The following is a 21576-nucleotide window of genomic DNA, read 5'->3' on the forward strand; positions in this document are numbered from 1 at the left end:
TTTTATATGTTTAGGTATGAATTGGGTATGTTATTTCATTGCAGTCAAACACAGCACTAACTTTTCGACAAGAGAATAGGTTGAAGCAAATGGGTGCAACAGTAAGGAATGCAGGTTCCTACATTGAGAGATTGAAGTTCACTGAGGAGAAAGAAAAGCTAGCAAGAAGTGTGATGGGGAAAATGACAGTAGAACAGCTGTCTGATCTCATGTCTTTCTACCATTTTTTTCCTTTTGCTTTGTGAGTTGAAAAATGAACCAGAAATAATTTCTGTACAAATAATTACCTCCTCTCCTTTTAATTAAATTGCTTTTTCATTTCTAGTTTTCTCTATGTAAGGTTGCTAACTAGGCCTAAACACCCCTATTTTTGAGTTTATGTTTGGGACAAGTTATACTATACATGTAAAAGCAAGTGAATGGAGGGGGTTTCTGCCAAGTTTTGCAATGTGTCAACTGGACTTAAAAGGACCAAAAAACTAAGGTCAGAAAAGGTTTTTTTTTTATTATTATTATTTATTTTTTAAATAAATGAATGAGTAAAATTACTATAGATAGGAACAACTTATAAAACAATTTGCAACTACAGTCAACACAAGAAGCTATCTTAAGCAGCAAGACAAGTAAAAAAAACAAGCAACAAACAAAAACTATGAGTTGAGCATTTTAGTTGGTACTCATTTCCTCTACTAAATAGCCAAACACAGAAAAAACCACTCTCCAATTACCACACAAACACTCAACACAAAATTGAATTCTTCGCTGAATCTCCTTCAAACTCTTTGGAGCTCAATCATTCAAGAAAAAGGAAAAGAACCCCCCCTCTATCTCTCCAGAGAGAGAGAAACAGATTCATTGCTTGCCTAACCTTAAGATCAAACATCAAACAGGACACACACAAAAATCCATTACTAAAAATGGGAAAACAATTAAAAGAGAGCAAACAAAAAGTAAATAAAATTTCTAATCCTATGGGAACAAGAGAAAAAGGAACCACCTACCAAATGCAGTGAAAAACCCATTTCAAGAAATGGAAATGCTCAAATATGAAACACCCACAACCAAAAACCGAGAAAGAAAACCTTTAAAAGCACAACACCACAGTCAGAACAACCAATAGTGACAACTTCACCAAGAACTACTTTCCCATCATCATCATCATCATCATTATCACTAAGATTCTAGGTTGGGCTTGGATGTTGTCTGAAGAATGCGTCAAAAAAATAAAACAAAAAAACCACATTCTGATTAATGTTTCTCCAAATTTGAACATCACAATACCCAGAGCTAACATAACAACAGGATAAAGACTTTTCATCACAATACCCACATTCCGATTAATTTTTTTCCAAATTTTCTACAAAATTCATATGTGTATCTTCATCGATTCTTGAAAATAGAGGCACATGGACAAATAAAGCAAAATAAAAACTCATGAGATGCTTACTGGAGATTGGCAACGACGTGAGTAGGAGTGGGTCACTGTCGAGTTCGATCTCCAGTGAGTTGGGTGGGTTTGGCATGTGCTGAGGATTGGAGATTTTAAGAGTGAAAGAGATTTTGATAGAGAGAGAGAGTGTGTGTGTGTGGTGGGGGGTGGGGGTGGTTTCTTAGAGCTAACAAAGGGAAAATGAAAAGCCAAAAGGGCGCTTAGGCAAGGGAAACGACAAAACAACATAGGGATAAATTAGACTATACATGGGCAATTAAAAGGTTTATTGTGGCGGTCCAAATCGCAATGATAACTAAGAAAAAGCGCCGCAAAAAAGTATCTATTGCCGTGGTCATCCAACCCGCCGCTATAAGTAACAAAAATGCCACTAAAACATTTATATTGTAGTGGTTTTTAATACCGCCACTGTAGAGGGCCACAAAATATAACACAAATTCTTCGATCAATATCAATTAATTAAAATAACATTTTATTAAGCATTTTCTCGCACAATCATACACTCAAAAAAGCTTCATCCCCAAAACCTCCTTCTTAAACCGATTCTCTAACTCTTCTAGCTAAGACATTCGCAATCCTTCCTCTCTCCCTCTCTTTGTTTTCCAAAATTATTAGATCTCTCTCTAACTCCATGACCAAGCATTGCCATCTTTGCTCTTCCCTCTTCGCTCTTCGCACATATCGCTCATCAATCCGCTCTCTCTATCTCTCACTTTTGCTCAAAATCATACCCAAATATGTCTCAAAGTCCTCTGCTCTCATACTAACTTTCTCTCTCTCTCAAACCGGTGGCTCTCTCTCTCTCTCTCTCAAAGATCGATGCTTTACTCTCTCTTTCATTCAAATCAACGTCTCTCTTTTAGTGGGTCGCTCTCTCAATGGGTCTCTCTCTTTCTGCCTCGTCCCTCCATGGTGGATCATGGTGATTGGTGGTTGTGGAAGTGGTGGTCAGTTGGGTTCGATGATGAGTCGTGGGGTGGGTTGTGGACGTGTTGTTGAAAGTCACTTTTATATTCCCAATCAAGCCTCGATGGCTGTTTTTGGGGCTTCAATCGGCTAGTGGCTACAGCAAGTGCTAATAGAGACAAACCCAATCTAGGGTTTAAGAGTGAGAATGCATGGTGGTGGTGGGAAGATCGATCGTTGGGTATTGAGATCAATGACATGAGATTTTAATTTGAGAGAGAGAGAGAGAGAGAGAGAGAGAGAGAGAGAGAGAGAGAGAGAGAGAGAAATAGTGTTTTTTTAGAGGGAGACAAATGGATGAGAAATGATAAGGTTGGGATCTAAATTGATAGATTTATGTGAGGAAAATGAATGGAAAAAAAAAATGGACTTTTGGGCAATTAACAGGTTTATTGCGGTGGTCGCTTAAACTGCCGCTATAACTAAATCAAATGCCGCTAAAACTTATATATTGCAGCAAGTTTATGGAGCGCTGCTATAGCTAAGTCTAACGCTGCTAAAACATGTATATTGTGACGGTTTTATATAGTACCACTGTAGTACGCTACAAAAGGCTAGATCTATTGTGGTAGTCTAATAGAACACCGCAATATATCTCATCTATAGGGTGTGGTCCAAAAAAGCGCCGCAATATGTGACATATAGCGGCAGTTTTCGCACCCACCGCACTAGCTCGATTTTCTTGTAGTGTGGTGTTTAAGGATGCAAAATAGAACTTTTTTTGCATTCCGGATGCTAATGCTCTAAGGACATTGGTATCATGTGTGTGAAATGCTAAATTTTTGGTATTTGACACATAAAACACCAAAAACCAACCTTTATGAGATGTGTCAAATGCCCCAAAAAAAAAATTTGGCATTTCCTACGGGACAATTTTATTAATGGTGCGGTATTGTTAGAAATGCTAAAAATATTTAGTATTATTTATAAAACTTTTCTCTCTCCTTAATACATCTCTCTGATCTCCTCGTTTGTCTATTTCTCTCTTCCTTAGCCATGCTACTGTCTTCCGCTCTCACTCTTTTCCTCTAACACTAATCTCATCATGCCACCCTGCCAATCTCACTTAGAGCTTTAGATCTTTGTCAATCGGTGTTTCTAGCTGGGCTATGGTTGCGATTATTGTGGTGGTTGTAGTGGTGTTTTTTTGGGTTGTTGTTGTAGGTGTTTTTTTGGTGGTTATAGGTTGATTTTTATGGGTTGTGTTGGAGAAATTATAGGATCCACATGGTGGATAAATGATGTGGTCTACCATTTCACTAAAAAACTTCCACTTGTTTAAAATTGTTAGTTAGAAAATTTTTTTAAACATAAATTAATTACTGACTCAGCAATTTTAAACAAGTGGAAGTTTTTTAGTAAAATGGTGAACAAGTGATGTGGTCCTTCAAAGGACTCTATAATTTCTCGTTGTGTTGGCCTGATTTCGGTTTGTTAAATAAAGCGACAAGAGATGGACAGGTATATGAGTTTTACAATAGCTAAAAATGAAACATCACCCAAGGACGGTATATAGACTACTTTACACTTGATTACAAAACTCTAGTTACAAACTCTCGGACAATTTGGTTCGATTGGGTTTTGGGCTTGGGCTACTCCAGTATTTTCCATCAATGTCCATCTTGAATTAGGATCTTTTTTCTTTTTCTTTTTCTTTTTTTTTTTTTTTTTTTTGAGAAAGAGGATCTTTTTAATTTACAAGTGAAATCTTGGCTTGCGATTTAAAATACCGATTTATTATTTCATAATCACGGAGTTGATATATCAACTAATCAAGAGATCCGTTGAGATTTTTTATGATAATTAATGTTTTATTAATATAATACTATTTTTTGTATTTTCTAAATTATTGTTTATATTTAGTTTTATATAATTACATATAATATATGTATATTAGTGTATACATAAAACAACATAAGGCCCATTTTGATTGAACTTGCTTTCAATCGGTGTCATCTCATTGTATCCAAAATCTTTGATTAATGACTTGTTCGTATGGTATAAAGGAAACATACCTCTTCAAATTGTTGACAAACTTCCATGTTGAAAAAGTTGTCACCCTCTCCCCACAAGAGATCAACAACAACAACAACATGCCTCATTAGTTAAACAAATGTGTTAATAGTATTATATTCTTATTTTTACTGTCCTCACTCCTCAAAGTCAGAAGTGCAAAGCTAATGAAAGAAGAAATGTCAAAAACGTTTATGGGGCTACTGTGGTGGCTGACCAAAGATCAAACACATCTTGAGGTTGCAACTATTTTAATAAACACCTAATTGTTGTTGCCTTCTTATTATGTGTAAGAGTATGGACAAAAACAAGATATATATATATATATATATATCAATATATAATATTTTGATTGTGCCAAATAGATGTTTCCTCTTAATTAATTATTCCATAATCTCATGCCAAGTTGAAATAGTTTCTCTTTTAATTTTACATTCGAATTTTAATCAACCCATGGGCATATTACTACTTAGGCTTAGCGTTAGATGTATGTGAGTCTTGTTAACACGTGTTGGATAGGAGGGAGAGGCATGATTTGTGGAGTAGTTCCATATGCATTAAATTCCATGAGAGGACAAAGTTGTTTGAAAAACAGACATTCACGAACTATTTTGCAACATTTTTATACAAATTATTGATATGACAAATTTTTTTTTTTCTAAGTCCACCACTAACGTCACATTTTTACTTATTAATAACTACTCACCACATCATTAATTTGTAAAAAAATTGTCAAATAGTTGGTGACTTTAGCATTTTTCTTATAGAACCCACACAACACAGTAGACTGTAGACAAGTGATGATAGCAGAAAACATTAATTTTACTCGGTCAAGATCATCTAGCATGCGTGATAGCTAGCTAGCTTGAATCGAAATAAGACAGCAACTAATATTACAGTTTACAAGAAAAGTATGCAAAATTCAAACGTGAGACTCAGACAGGTTGTGACTTGTGAGTACTTTTTTATTTAGTTTCTCATCTCACACACGTTAGGTTATAATAGAGAAAAATTTCTTAAACCTATGTCTTAACATGTTAGCAAGAAGTTTTGAATCCAAGATTTCATGGATATCATGATATTTTAAGAACCATTTAGCTAACCTTTGAGATTATGATTTGTGATTGTTCATTTTATAATTTGTGTTAATCATTCAAATATTTGTTTTTAGAAAAGAGAAACGAGACTGGTAATGAAATGACTAAAATACAAATTGCTATAAGAGTTGGTGCTTAATGTGATTGTAAGCCTTATATTTTTATAATTACATACAATACAATATAATATACGTATATTTTTTTGATATCTTGAAGATCTTTTTTAATAATTTCAATATGTGAAATAAAGTTTGACTTATGAACAACTCATTTCTGCTCTCATAGTCATTAGCATTGTTTGAGGATTAGAGTACCCTCTCTCTTACTTGTTATAATAATTGAAAAAAAAAAAATAAATAAATAAATAAAAGTGGGAAACCAATATCATTGTCTTGCTTAAAAAAAAAAAAAAAAAAAAAAAAAAGAGAGTAAGCAAATAAAAGAAATATTTTAGTTACCAAGACATAGTCAACATGTTTTTAAATATTTTGATTCGCAATAGAAACAAAAATTACTATAAAGTATATATATTGAGCTCCAAACAATAGAAGTATTCCACAAAGGATGACAAATTAACTATAAGCTTCGTTGCGTTTGGTCTCCATCTTCCAATAAAGTGGTGAGAATTTCTTTGAGATGCTTGTTGTAGACGCATGGTCGTTCAGCCTCAACAAGGTGACCTGCTTTCTCTATATATTGTAGTGTTGCTCTGTCTCCCAATTGTCTGCGATCACAACCAATGCCTAATTAGTTATTAGTATATACATAAAACAACATAATTAAGGCCCATTTGATTGAATTTGCTTTCAATCGGTGTCATCAGTGACGGAAATATAGTTGGACTTCGGGGCAGTGGGCCCCCTTAAATTTTTTCAAATTCTTTTTAGTATGTATTTATGTATTAATTTTAACAATTTGTTTTAATAAATTTGCATTTTTCCCTCTTAACAATATTATTGATCTTTTTAAAGGTTACATAAAAAATTTTATTGATCTAAAATTTGAAATAAATTAAACAAGCTTAACAAAAAAATTTACCAATAACAAACTTAAGCCCAAACAACATCTCAAAACAAACCCACCCAAGACGCAAGCAAAAAATAAAATAAAAAATTCCTAAACCAATTCTAACTAGTTTAAGTGAACACCCACACACATTTGACAACACACAAGACACCAAAAAAAAAAAAACCTAACTTTCTAAATTGAGAAGTGCTATGTTCATGACATTTTCATAATATTTTCATAACAAATCACATACGGTAAGTTGTTATTGATTTTAATTTGAATCCACAACTTAAATTACTTTTTTCTCAATCATAAGACAACTAATAATAACTTACTACTTACGATTTGTTATGAAAATATTATAAACATAACACTTCTCTTTTAAATGAATGCTTACTTGGAGTTTCAAAAAAAAAAAATGTTTATACTTATTAGCTCCGTCCCTTGGGGGGGGGGGGGGGGTGGGCATTTCAATGTATTCAAAAGCTTTGATTAATGACTATTCCTACTTTTTTCTTAATCATAAAACACTAATAATAACCTACTACTTACGATTTGTTATAAAAATATTATGAACATAACACTTCTCTTTTAAATGAATGCTTACTTGGAGTTTCAAAAAAAAAAAATGTTTATACTTATTAGCTCCGTCCCTTGGGGAGGGGGGGGGGGGGCATCTCGATGTATTCAAAAGCTTTGATTAATGACTATTCTTATGGCATAAATGAAACATACCTCTTCAAGTTGTTAACAACTTCCATGTTGAAAATGATGTCATTCTCTCCCCACAAGAGATGTACTCTCTGCATGCAACAACCATATGCATCATTAGGTTAACAAATTTCCAATTTTATTATATTCTTATTTTTCTTCTGCTCTCAAAGCAAGGGAGTTGATACCGTACTGTACCAGCCGGTATATTCCTTACCGGAGCTTAAAACAGTATAGAAACACACGTGTTTCATTCCGGTTCAAATACCGGTCATACCGGGTTGTTCTGGCTATATCGGACGAAATATCATGCTTCAGCTGAAAAAATCATACCGGACCGAAACATGACTTTCAGATAAAAAAGAAAGAAAAATTTTCAGATCCAGTATCTCTCTCCTCTTTCAGTAACATATAACATATTAACTTACAGTCTCTCACTATGCTGCTACTGTCGCCAGAAAGTCACCGCCACATTGCCGGAATCCCATTTTGCCAATCTTCTTCTCCTCCCACTTCTTCTTCTTCTTCGTTAAATAACCCAAACCCTCTTTCTTCAGTTCTTGGCTTTTGTTTTGTTTTAGTTTGTCTTTTCAGTTTCTTTTGTTTTGTGCTTTTTGTTTTATGTGCTTGACAGCTTCCCCTTTATTATAATTAATTTATTTGAATAAAATAATTTATATATTTTTTAATTGTTTTGAGTGTCCAACACCCACTCATGTGAAGATGAATTCAATCTTAACTTCCTTTTATTGAAATTTTTATTTATGTATTTTATTTTTAACTTCAACTACGTTACACCAATTACCAAATATATCAATTTCTAATGGATTTATTATAATAATAAGAATAATAATTAACAAAACCTACTAACATGTGTCATCTAAAAAAACTTTGTATTATTAACAATAATAATTAAAAATAATATCAATGTATAATGAATTTTAAAAGATAGTATTTTAACTAAAACTTAAGGATCAAAGATATTTAAATGAGTTTTTTTTTACACTTTGACTTTTACTAACATGATTTTTACACTCAATCATTACTAAATTTGAAATCTTTATAAAATAGCGGTAATCCTAAAATGGTACACCAGTACTGATCGGTTCCAAAATATTTCGTTTCACTGACCAAATCGGTATAATCTCCAATATAAAATTGACTCCCTTATCTCAAAGTAAAAAATGCGAAACTTATGAAACTAGAAATGTCAACAAAAAAAAACATTTGTGGCGCTCCTGTGGGGGCTGACAAAATAGTCAAGGTTTGAATAACGGGTCATATATGAACATTGCAGTCTCTTTCATTTTTTGTCGAAACTATGGAATTTACTTCTTTCTTACAAAGATTAAAAAATATATATATATATATATATATATATATATTTATATCTATATCTATATTTATATCTTGATGGACATAATACGCGTAAGAGTAGGGACAAAAAATAAGATATATCAAATATATAATATATGAACATTGCAGTCTCTTTCATTTTTTGTCAAAACTATGGAATTTACTTCTTTCTTACAAAGATTAAAAAAAAAAATATATATATATATATATATATCTTGATGGACATAATATGCGTAAGAGTAGGGACAAAAAATAAGATATATCAAATATATAATATTTTGATTGTCCCAAATAGATGTCATGTCATCCTCTTAATTATTCCATTATCTTGCCAAGTTGAAATAGTTTCTCTATTTTATATTTGAATTTTAATCTATCCAATAGCCATATTACCAATTAGGTTTAGTTTTAGGTGTATGTGAGGCTAGTTAACACGTGTTGGATATGGAGGGAGAGACCTGATTTGTGGAGTCCCAGTAGCATTAATAGAATGAAGGCTGACATCAAATCTCTAAATCCTATCTCGCTAGTTCCATGGAAGTGTCTACTCATTTGAAAAACAGGAGAAATTATACAGTTCTTATGATGGAGCCTGTTATCTGTTCATCATACTATTAAAAGACTCTTATTTGTTTAAAATTGCTGAGTCAGTAATCAGTTTCTATTTAAAAAAAAATTTTGACTCAACAAATTTAAACAAGTGGAAGTCTTTTAGTGGAATGGTAGACCACGTTATTTGTCCATCATGAGGACCTTATAATTTCTCGAAAAACAGACATTATGGAACCCACATAACACTGTAGACTATAGACTTGATGATCAGAACTTAAATGTTGCACAAAACATTAAATTTCAGTTGGTCAAGTATTAGACATATGTGATAGTTACAAGTTTAAAATCCCGTTTGTTAATGTTGTTCTGGCAACGTTGTTTAAGTATTGAGAAAATATGTGTGAGGGTGGAAAAATGTTGTGGAAATACGTGTTGTATTGTTTAAACAACACAAACGAACAAGCCTTAAACTTTCGAGAAAATTGGTATATTAACAGCAAAATCTTCCACCATGTGTGCTAGCTTGCTTGAGTGTGAAATAAGACAGCAACTAATATTGCGATTTGCAGGAAAAGTAAGCAAAACTCAAACTAATGAATGACTTAAAATTTATATTTACCATTCAATAATTAAAGCATTCTAGGGAAACTGTTAGAGATATATTAGCCCATTAGCATAGGCCCAAGCCTAATTCTACTTTGTGTGCACGCCAAGTCTCCTACTTGTACTAGAAGTCTATTAGTCTAGGGTTTAGTCTACTATATATACACATATTATGATTCATTGTAACACAGGATTTGTACTACACTCTAATATATTATTGATGTAACCCTTTAGGGTTTCCTCCGTGGATGTAGGCCGTTAAGCTGAACCACGTAACTCTCGTGTGTTACTGTGTTCTATACTTTATGCTTTTGCTTCCGCATCTATTCTAGCATATTCAACATGGTGTATCAATGCTAATATTTAACATGGTATCAGAGCCACCTTCTTGTGGTCATGGTTTTCTGTCCTTACGGTATATTTAAGAGCAATCTTTATCTTCCTCGGTGTTTTTCTTCACTGCGTTCATCTTCTTTGGCTTCCTACTACTGCCATCAAAACTCTCCGGTATAGTCAAGCCACCGTTAGAAGTCGCATCAACACTGCAAGACCATTGCCTTCCTCAAACTACCGTCACAGAGCCAAACTTCATTCAAGGGATCTTCTCAACCTTATCAAATCTCAAGATTTCATCAAGTTTCCATCTTGAGTTTGAGAGGGGGTGTTAGAGATATATTAGCCCATTAGCATAGGCCAAATCCTAATTCTACTTTGTGTGCAAGTCAAGTCTCCTACTTGTACTAGAAGTCTATTAGTCTAGGGTTTAGTCTACTATATATACACATATTATGATTCATTATAACACAGGATTTGTACTACACTCTAATATATTATTGATGTAGCTCTTTAGGGTTTCCTCCGTGGATGTAGGCCATTAAGCTGAACCACATAACTCTCGTGTGTTACTGTGTTCTATACTTTATGCTTTTGCTTCCGCATCTATTCTAGCATATTCAACATGGTGTATCAATGCTAATATTTAACAGAAACAAATGCATGCATCAAGCACTTCTGTATTAATGTTGCTTATAAATTGCTATAAGTGTAAGTGTTTAATGTAATTGTAAGTTGTGATGTGTATGTTGCTGAAGACGCTAGAGACTAGAGAGACGTGTAAAAGGAAGGAAAGTGGAAAAAAATTTTCTCATCTCAGAAAGTCGTGCAAAATTTTTCTAGAGAATATTGTGGGTTGACATAGAACCTAATTGCTACGCATATCACGTAGCGCAATAAAATTCCATTTCCTATATATTTGACAGGCATCATTCTGCACAAATTTATACGATTTTAATTCTCAATGCTCAAATTCAAACCTGAGGATGGCTAGGAATGGTAAAGTCATTATCATCAATGACCAAAGCCTCGAGTAATTCTTCTCTCTCCTTTCTGTTGTCAAACATTACCTGCATAGTCAATGAGATCGGTCCATGACCATGAGCTACAAATTAATAATATTTAATTGGAATATACAGGATGTACGCATGCCCATACGGGTGACCATGATGAAGCATATATCAGTTTGATCCATAATTGGAATATACAGGATGTACATACAAAATAACTCTGACAATTCTAAAGGATTTTGATCCATAATATCAGTTTTGTGGTGTATAGGTAAAAGAAGCTATGCATGCCCATATGGGAAACAGAGAGTTAATACTATCTACGCATGCCCATATGGGTGACCGTGATGAAGCATATATGATATAATATTACATACCTCCAAATGATGTTTGTAAATGAAATTAGGGATCCGAGGCAACTTGAAGGTGGCAATGTCAAAAAGTATTTTCACACCTTGGACAGAATCTGGAAGCAAATAATCAGACCAGGACTTGAACCCAATCCTCTCAAGGGCTGCATCACTTATGGACTTCGTCAAGGCGATGACAGAGCAAGTGAGCACCATAGACTCAACCAAGTCAGGGTACATCTCAGCCATCTTGAACCCAACCATCCCACCATAGCTCAACCCCACCAAGGTGCACCTCTCCACACCTAGTTTCTTCAGACTCTTTGCCACACACTCAGCTTGGAACTCCGGTGACCGCTCTGATCTGTCAGTGATTGAGCCACCAAAGAAGACTAAATCCGGCACATAAACTTTGTACTTTCTTGCTAGAGCTAACACTTGGGATTGCCACGTAATAATACCATCATCTGCAAACCCATGAATGAATACAACAGCTTTATTATTATTACTGTTTTTGGATTTTTTTGGAGTTTCATTAGGGACCCAGAAATTCATTATGGTTCCTGGATCGATTTCCACTCGCTGGGATCTCATCCCGACTAGCTTCATTACCCAATGTAACAGTGGCTTGTACACTGCAAAAATGTTCACCATCTCTCTCTCTCTCTCTCTCTCTCAAAATGCACACAAAGGAATGAAGAAATCCCAGCATATAGAGAGAGAGATGTGACTTGTGAGAGAATGTAGAGGGCAGTAATTCATGACCTTCTTTTACTCTTTTGACATATACTTTTCTTTTTCCTTTTTTTTTTTATTTTGATCAGATTTAGTGAAAAATAAATTAAGAAATTGACTTTTATTCTGATGCATGGAACTAGGAAGAAATATAATAAGCTGATATAGAAACCGTTTAAATCTTGGATACGGGCCCATCTGAGCTGGTTTTGTTGATCTTTGTTTAAATAACATATCATCAACCAACTACTTAGTTTTACTGAATCTGGTTATTCTATTTACAACAAGATTAAGTTCCATTACATGCGCGGTTTTCTAATATATTAATTTGATAGTTGCACCATTCAGTAGGCTTAAACCCCTTGATCTCTTCACCATTTATGTGAATGAATTGTGCCCATTTTATTAAACTTTTATTTTCCCCTTACAATAAGGGAGAAAGGGAGATGCAAACCTAGTTAGGTTCTTCATGTGCAGAAAATGAGATAGTGTAACTAAACCTTGAAAAAATTTATCATTAGAATCATCGAAAAAGTCATACTTAGAGCCTGTTTTGATTACACTGATTTTGAGTGATATCACTCAGCTTTCATCACTGAGTTTCCAAAACACGTGGGTCCCACAAAAAAACTTGTGTTTGGCTTGGTTTTGAGTACTTGTTTCCATCACTCAAAACTGAAAAATTTGAGTTTGAGTGATGGAATTCGGAAACAACATTTGAGTATTTTCAAAAACTGAGAATTGATTTTCAGTGGATGGAGTCCCCAGTTTTGGCAAAAAGTTGAGTTATTAGAATGAGATATGTGATTGAGTTTTTAAATCAAACAAGTGTTTTGCAGTTTTTGAGTGAAGATGAGGTTTGAGTTAAAAGTTATTAGTTTTGGGTTTGAGTTATGAGTTTTGAAAACTGAGCTATTTCTAAACCAAATAAGCCCTTAATCATTAAGTTTTTAAAATCCTATTATTTATTTATTTTGACATGTTGTCAATAATTTAAATAAATATGAAAATAATATTAGTTAATATCATATATTGTATAATAAAATTTAAATCTCAAAAATCATATTGTGGTAGGTGGTATATTCTTACTTGCAGTTGCACTAGTTAATTGGATAACTTTTAGTTAAATACTTGAATAAATTACATAATTCCTATATATAATTTAGGGTGATTTTTAACTTGAATCCTAAATATATATATATATATATATATTAAAACCATGAAAGTTTTAGATCGTTTTAAATAACACCCTCAATATATAACTAAAAGTGAAATGAAACCTATATCAACACAAAAAATCCTTCCATGTGAGCTATAAATCCTTTGTTACAGTATATAAGAATTACCAAATTATATAATAATTCATTATTTAGTTATTTTCACAAAAACCTTCACAATAAAATTGCATAATATATACTATATAATCCCATTTTCAAATCATATCATAACATATATTGGGTACTACACATAATGCACTGATAGTTTAAAATTGGCGTAAATGCACTTTTAGTCCTTACATTTTAACTTTTTTCAATTTTAGTTCCTGTATTTTAATTTTACCACTTTTTGTCCCTAAACCAATTAGCGCGTGTCATATCAGTCTTTGCCGTCAACCAACTAACAAAAAAAGCTGACATGGCTGACGACACTATTAAAATAATAATAAAAAATTTTATTTTGGCATTAAAAAATGTCACATCAGCATTTAAATTAAAAATAATAATCTATTAATTTTAACTAAATAAAAAAATTAAAAATAGAATTTAAAACAAAAAATTACGTGAATTGAGATTTAAGAGTGCCTTGAACAATAACAATAAGAACACAAATTCAGATTTAAGAACAAGAAGAAAATTTTCATTTATTTGACATTTTCTCTCTTTTTTTTCTTAGAAAACAAACACAAGAATAAGCAAGAACACAAACACAAATCCAGTAAGAACACAAAAACAAATAAAAATCCAGACAAATCCAACAAGAACACAAACACAAACACAAATCCAGCAAGAATACAGACACAAACCCATCAATCCATCTTCAGCAAAACGAGCAACAACCTAATTCGCTTACCTCCATCAACACAAACTCCTAGTACAAACAAGCTCAAATGAAAAAAACCCAATAACAAAAGCCAAATCCTAAACCAAAGATATGGGTAATCAATTCTAGTGGAAGCAAACACAACATCATCAATTTTTTTCTCACGGACCCATAGAAACCGACCCGACCTATGAGAAATTTAAAAGGAAAATGGATGGGTTTCACCGGATTAGTTTCACGCTTCAGTCTCAGATTCACGTTCTCCTTTCTCTCTCAAATCCCTAAACCAGTAAACCTAGCCTCCTTCTTACCGCCGTCGTTCTCAAGTTGATGCCACTGCCTTCGTCGTTGACTTGTAGTCATCGTTTGTCCATAGGTTGAGTCTTGCTCAAACCCTTCTTTGCCTCCTCTAATCTACCATTGATCTTGTGCATTTGATGGTGAGTCAATTTTTTTTTTTCTTTTTAATTTCGCACTAACCTTGTGATGGATGTGGTGATGGTGGATGATGGAGTGGTGGTGGTGGTGTTGGTTTAGTATTTTCTCTCTCTTCATTTCAGTTTCATAGATCTAGGGTTTGTGGACTCATTTTTGCTATTTGATTTTCTGTAGGTTTGGATTGTGGTTTCTGTACTTTGGGTTTTTGATTTTCTCTAAGTTGACTTCTCGTGCCTAGGTTTTAATTTCTATGTTCTTTAGGGCTGGATTTCTATGTTCTTAATCTTTAAAATTGAAAAGAAAAAAAAGGTTCTTTGTTTTGTTTTTTTTTTTTTTTAATTTAAATTAGAATTGAAAAATTAAAGTTTATTGTTTTTAAAATTTTAAATTAAAATGCTGAAGTGGCATATTTTAAATACTAAATAATTTTTAATATTATTTTATTAGCCACGTCAGCATTTAATGTGCTGACAGTGGACTCCATCAGTCACGTCAGCTTTTTTTGTTAGTTGGCTGACGGTAAGGACCAATATGACACTCGCTAATTGGTTTAGGAACTAAAAATGGTAAAATTAAAATGTAGGGGAAAAAAAAAAACCAAAATATAAGAATTAAAAGTGCATTTACGCCTTTAAAATTTAGGATAATTCTAGCGTACCTTCCCTTTTTTTTGGGGGTACGGTACCCACTAGTAGGTAACCTGCTATATCAAGTTACCAAAATATCACATTTGATGGTACCACCTTCACATTGTGTAGTACTAACATCACATGTAATTGTATTTTTGTCAAATTCGGTAGTTCTCTTATTTTTTTCTCACATTTGATGGTAGCATCCTCACATTGTGCAATACCAACATCACATGTGACTATACTTTTGTCACATTCGGTAGTTCCCTTATTTTTTTTCTCATATTTGATGGTATCATCCTCACATTGTGCAATATCAACATCACATGTGACTGTATTTTTGTCACATTCAATGGTTTTCTTTTTTGTTTTTTCTCACATTTTATGGTACCATCCTCAAGTTACGTAGTACCAAGATCATATGTAACTGTTTATTGTCACATTCAGTGGTTCATTTATTTTTTCTCACATTTGATGGTACCATCCTCACATTATGCAGTATCAACATCACATGTGATTGTATTTTTGTCACATTCGATGGTTCCCTTTTTTTTTTCCTCATATTTTATGGTACCATCCTCATATTATGGAATACCAAGATCATATGTGATTGTATTTTTATCACATTCGATGGTTCCCTTATTTTTTCTCACATTTGATGGTATTATCCTCACATTGTGTAGTACCAATATTATATGTAACTGTATTTTTGTCACATTCGGTGGTTCCCTTATTTTTTTCTCACATTTGATGGTACCATTCTTACATTGCGCAGTACCAACATCACATGTGACTGTATTTTTATCACATTAGGTGGTTTCCTTATTTTTTTCTCATATTTGATAGTACCATCCTCACATTGTACAATACCAACATTACATGTGACTATATTTTTGTCACATTCGGTGGTTCCTTTATTTTTTTTCACATTTGATGAAACTATCCTCACATTGCGTAGTACCAACATTACATGTGACTGTACTTTTGTCACATTCAATAGTTCCCTTATTTTTTTTCTCACATTTTATGGTACCATCCTGACATTGCATAGTACCAAGATCACATGTGATTGTATTTTTGTCACATTCGATGGTTCCTTTATTTTTTTCTCACATTTGATGGTACTATCCTTACATTGCACAGTACCAACATCACATGTGATTGTACTTTTGTCATATTCGATGGTTCCCTTATTTTTTTTCTTACATTTTATGGTACTATCCTCACATTACACAATATCAATATCACATGTGACTATACTTTTGTCAAATTTGATGGTTCCCTTATTTTTTTTCTCACATTTTATAGTATCATTCTCACATTGCGCAATATCAATATCATATGTGACTATACTTTTGTCACATTCGGTGGTTCCTTTATTTTTTCTTACATTTTATGGTACCAACTAGGGATGGCAATTTCTACTTGACCTGCGGGTACACGGCCCGATCCAACCCTAATGGGCCGAGTATTACCCGGTCCGATTAAAAATAGGGTCAGGTTTGGGTTTAAAAAGAAAAAAACTAGAAGCGGGTCCGGGTCAAGTCCGAGTTTTTACAAAAACCCAGCCCGACCCGGTTAAATACATATGTATAGTTACTAAAATACCCTCTTTTATATATATATATTGATAAAACACTAAAACACCTTACCCTTACAATCTCTTCAGACTTCAGCCATTTCTCGTCTCTTTCTCTTCAACTCACCACTCTGACTCACTCTCCTCTCCCACTCTCACTCACTCTCCTCTCATGTCTCACGTCGTCAGCCACCAACTGTCAGCCGTGCCTCTCTCATGCTCTCAGCCTCTCAGTCTCACTTTCTTTGCCGAAGAAGACGAAGACGAAAAGCTAAGATTCTCGCAGTAAAGCCTCTACGATCTCACCCATGAAGACGAAGATGAACAACCACAGTGATTTACGGCAATGGTTTTTGATGTTCTTCTTCCATTTTTTCTTTATTTGATTAATGGGTTTGGGGATTTAGATTCTCTTTGTTTAACTTGTGGGTTTGGGGATTTAGATTTTGTTGTTAAGATTTGATGTTCCTTGCATGTACTTGTTTTAGATTTTGATTTCAAATGTATTTGGTTTCTGTGAATAGTTTGATTTCAAATATATTTGGTTTCTGTGAATAGGAAATTTGAATGGTTATGGTGGATTTGATTTGAGATTCATTTGGATTTGTTGTTTGTGTTGCATTGCTGTGATTCTTTTTTTTTCAGGAAATTTTTTTTTTTTTTTAATTGATTGGGCCACTGTAAGGGGCTAAAGATTGGGCCCTGAAGTGGTTTGGCTGGGCAAGGCCCAGCGGGGCGGGTCTGGGCCCTGGTAAAAAAATCTGTTTAATAAATGGGCCGGGTGCAGCCCACGGGTTGGGTACGGATATGGAAAAACCCGAACGGAACCCAACTTGTTGCCATTCCTAGTACCAACCTCACATTGCACAGTACCAACATTACATGTGACTGTACTTTATTCACATTCGATGGTTCCCTTATTTTTTTGCTCACATTTTATGGTACCATCCTCACATTGAGTAGTATCAACATCACATGTAACTGTACTTTTGTCACATTCAATAATTTCCTTATTTTTTTCTTACATTTGATGGTACTATTCTCACATTATGCAGCATCTGCATCACATGTCACTGCACTTTTATCACATTCCCTAATAGTCTTATTTTCTCTCACATTTAATGGTACTATCTTTACATTGAGTAGTATCACCGTGATGCACTTTCGTATAATAAAAAATGGATTCACATTCCCTACAATACCTAGGGCAATACTACAAATCCCAGCCATCGATTTAATCTAATGACTCATTTACTTGACACCTCATCAGTCCAAGCTGGCAATCTGTTTGCTCAGCTCTTTGCCAATTCAATTTGCTCTCTCCTCACTGCTTCCTGCCTAAGCTTCTCATCAAATCAAAAAAGATTCAAAATATTTCTCTCTTCCACCAAACCTTTGTCTATGGCTGAATCTCCATGGCTATAGCTAACAGCCACCAAATCCCTCACCACCACCGGTGATGCTTGCCACTATGGCATTCTCCTCGTCTCACTATTCTGGGTTTCTTTGTTTTCTCCTTCTCTCAAGCCTAGCCATGGCCGAGCTTCTGCTTCCACTCACACCTATCGCCATTGGCGGTGCCTCTCATCGACGTCACAACCACTAGTGGCCGCGGGTCCAGCTCTCTTATTCTTTATTTTCTTTCTCTTTTATTTTTTTTTTAATTTTTTTGGGCCTTTTAGACAAGACCGAAACCCCTTTGACACTCATTTTGTTTCCTTTTTTTATTAGTTTGATGAATAACATTTTGTTTCAGTTTTGATTAGCTTGATGAATGGGTTTTCTTGTTTGGATTTCTGCTATTAGCAGTAACTGTTATTATTGGCATTTTTTAAGCTGGTTTTTGGGTGGGCATTAAAGATGTTTGTTGAAATGCTTCATAGAGTTTTAGTTTATGTCTCTATATTCTACCCTTTTTTTTGGATTTTTATGCTAAAACTGTGATGCTATGTGTATGGAAATTGGATTTTTTTTTTTTTATTAGCTTGATTAATGGGTTTTCTTGTTAAGTGTAAACCTTGATGGTTTTTCTTGAGTTTGAAAATTGGGACTTTGCAATATGGCCGAATCTATTGTGATTGAATGAAAATGGGTTTTCTTGTAATTGTTGTGTGTATGGGTCTATTGGCTTTGGCATTTTGGAAATGTTGATACTAAAGCTATGATTTTTTTCCTCTGATCCTGATTTCTTTGCCTAAGAGTATCTATTTCTTATTCCTTAGTTTCTTTCACTAAAACAGAACTATGATTCTTAGCTTGATAATAATTTCTTGGTTTGAAGTTTGTCACAATGGATCAGTTTTTTCTCATTCCCTATGTTACTACTGTGGTTTGAGTTGTGAAATGCACTGAAGATGTTTGAGAAAATATACCTACTGAAATCCACCTTATTTGGTCTTGGGTGTTTGTGTTTCCCTAGGTTATCAATTAAGTAGAGTAGTGTATGTGTTCGTTTTGACACTTTAATGATCTAAAATCTGGTTTATTTGATGGAAAACCAAATTGTGCAAGTATCTTTGTTAGTGGCTTTGTAATGAGAATGTTGTGCATCTGTCTCCTTAAGTTCTAATTAATTGGAGTAATACATGTGTTTTTGTCACATTTTTCAGCCTATAGAGTAAAAATATTTCATTTAAAGTCATAGTATCAAGAAATATGTAAATGTATGTAATTATTTGGCGTAATTAAACAGCCATGTGATGCATCAGTAAGTATTGGGCTATTGATGTGGTTTATATACTGTTCATACAATTAATAGCTCATATGCACTGTTTATTTATTTATTTTTTGAAATTTTTTTAGGCTGAAGTACTGATTAGTTTAGTTTTTGCAGATAAGCAAGGCACTTGCTGGAGCTAACAGAAAAGATTTGTTGAGGAAGTTGCCAAAATTTATATGTGATGAGGAGAAAGCTTTGGAGGTGAGAAGTTGTTCCTGCATTTGCAATCCTTTAAATTATTCATTTTGTGTGTATGCATGTTTGTTAACGTGTTCAGCTTTGAAAGAAAAGTCTTTTTGGTTACAATTTAAGGCCTAGTTATGGTTGGTTGTCATAAGACAAACAAGAAAAATATAATGATTCGTATGTATAAGTAAGCTTTATGAATTGTGCTTCAGGAAAAAAAAAAATAAGAAAAAGAAACACTGTACAAATTGTTTGTGTTAACTTGTATTTTCATCCTCTTTTAACTATTATTGATATTGTTTTAGTTATCATTTTTTTTTTTTAATAAATGTTTGCTATGCATTGATATTGCATTGGTGGTGTGATGACTATAGAGAACCCGCAAAATATTAATGGAGAAGATTGCTCAGTTGAATTCAGTCATAGACGATGTTTCTGCTCAACTTCATGGAGATGATGTTTCTAATGGAGCTGCAGTGAATTCAGATGAAGTTGGAGCTTCAATGTAACAGAATATTTGTTGTAATTGCCATATAAGCCATCACTACTTATGTGTGATTAGTACTAGAAAAACAATGTTTTGAATCCTTTATCCCTTTTAATTTTCTATTCGGTTAATAAATTCAGGTTGATTGTACTTACATAAAAAAAATTTCTAGAAATGATAGCAAAATATGATTTGTTTCATAGTAATTTTCTCTTAGTAGTAATTATTTATATTTAGGTACCAATTGTTCTCTCATGTGGTATTCTCACATTCCTACAATAGGGTACTGTGGATTTTTTTTTTTCACACAACCAGTAGTAGATTTTCCACCTGAGATTGCACACTTGAGCTTATGAATAGTGCAATGGTTTTAACTCTCACCCTTTCCTTTTTCTTGTTTTGTATTAAAATAAATTTTCAAAGAATCCTTAGCTGCTAGTGCTTAACTTCAAGATGCAAGATGAGCTTCATATGTTAGTAGAAAAAAGCTTTCATGTGCTCAAGTGAATCATTTAAAAGCTTAAGACAATCATAGTTATAGTAATCTCCTAATTTCTGTATGACTTAGAAATTTGTCTTCAATTTCAAATTATAACATATCAAAACACTAAAATTGTGTAATTCACTCAAAAACTAAAATATTAATATCAGGTATGAAGGGAAAAAAGAACATAAAAAAAAAATACCACAAATCAATTTTTTTTTTTTTAGAGATAATTACATGTTGCTAACTCGCAGCTCGAACATTTTTCCTCCTAGACCCCCAAACACTTTGTGCATGAGGAAATGTCAATTCAGTTACAAGGCCTTTGGTAGATATCACAAATCATTAAATTAAACAATTAAAATATAATATTACTTTTTGCCAAAATACCCTTAGAACCTAAAAAATGACAAAATAACCCTAAAACTTAAATAAATCAAATAAAATAAAATAAAAACTACTTACCAAAAAAAACCCAAAATATGACTAAAACAACCACGAAAACTAGAAAATGACCAAAACACCCTTAAAACAAACAAAATTGACCATAATCTTGAAACTTAAAAAATGACTGAAATTACCATAAAATCTAAAAAAATTACTAAAATAACCACGAAACTAAAATATGACCAAACTACCCTTAGAAAAGAAAATGACCATAATACCCTTACAAAAGAAAATTCATTGGTTGGACAAAGCAAAATGAAACTTTTTTTTCATGCACTTGTTAATCAGTTGAGACTGAGTACAATTCTTAAAAGGGAAAAATTATAGTACATCAACATCTATTTGATTTCAGAAGTGTAATTTTCCTTAGGTTCCAAAAAAAA

The 21576-nt window shown here is 33.3% G+C and overlaps 3 protein-coding genes and 1 long non-coding RNA gene across 8 annotated transcripts in view; 1 reads left to right on the forward strand and 3 right to left on the reverse strand.

Annotated features, from left to right (window-relative positions):
- Nucleotides 1-1615, reverse strand: part of LOC126694687 (F-box/FBD/LRR-repeat protein At5g56420-like) — a 64192-nt gene extending 62577 nt beyond the window's left edge. Inside the window, exons 1-2 of one of the 2 annotated variants that reach the window (XM_050391079.1) lie at nucleotides 1448-1614; nucleotides 1002-1203 (exon numbers count right to left, since the gene is read on the reverse strand). The gene's annotated coding sequence lies outside the window, so the exon portion shown is untranslated. Of the gene's footprint in view, nucleotides 1-1001; nucleotides 1204-1447 lie in introns of both variants that reach the window. The other variant, XM_050391078.1, reaches the window with a different exon arrangement.
- LOC126694688 (F-box protein At4g22280-like) overlaps nucleotides 1-21576 on the reverse strand; it is a 94684-nt gene that overhangs the window by 62577 nt on the left and 10531 nt on the right. The gene's annotated exons all lie outside the window — the stretch shown is intronic.
- The window catches only part of LOC126694690 (uncharacterized), an 89215-nt gene that overhangs the window by 27203 nt on the left and 40436 nt on the right, over nucleotides 1-21576 (reverse strand). Inside the window, exons 1-4 of one of the 4 annotated variants that reach the window (XM_050391084.1) lie at nucleotides 11477-12211; nucleotides 11070-11159; nucleotides 7270-7337; nucleotides 5956-6250 (exon numbers count right to left, since the gene is read on the reverse strand). The exons of 1 other annotated variant lie outside the window; for it this stretch is intronic. In XM_050391084.1, coding sequence (XP_050247041.1) covers nucleotides 6103-6250; nucleotides 7270-7337; nucleotides 11070-11159; nucleotides 11477-12103 — 933 coding nt within the window. In that variant the 5' untranslated portion in view covers nucleotides 12104-12211 and the 3' untranslated portion in view covers nucleotides 5956-6102. Of the gene's footprint in view, nucleotides 1-5955; nucleotides 6251-7269; nucleotides 7338-11069; nucleotides 11160-11476; nucleotides 12221-21576 lie in introns of those variants that run through there. 2 more of the 4 variants (XM_050391088.1, XM_050391086.1) reach the window with 2 other exon arrangements.
- Nucleotides 18226-20416, forward strand: LOC126694693 (uncharacterized). Its single transcript, XR_007645847.1, has 3 exons — nucleotides 18226-18485; nucleotides 19704-19790; nucleotides 20150-20416. It is a non-coding gene; the product is annotated as an uncharacterized LOC126694693 (long non-coding RNA).

This window comes from Quercus robur, chromosome 8 (genome assembly GCF_932294415.1).
Source record: "Quercus robur chromosome 8, dhQueRobu3.1, whole genome shotgun sequence".
NCBI lineage: Eukaryota > Viridiplantae > Streptophyta > Magnoliopsida > Fagales > Fagaceae > Quercus > Quercus robur.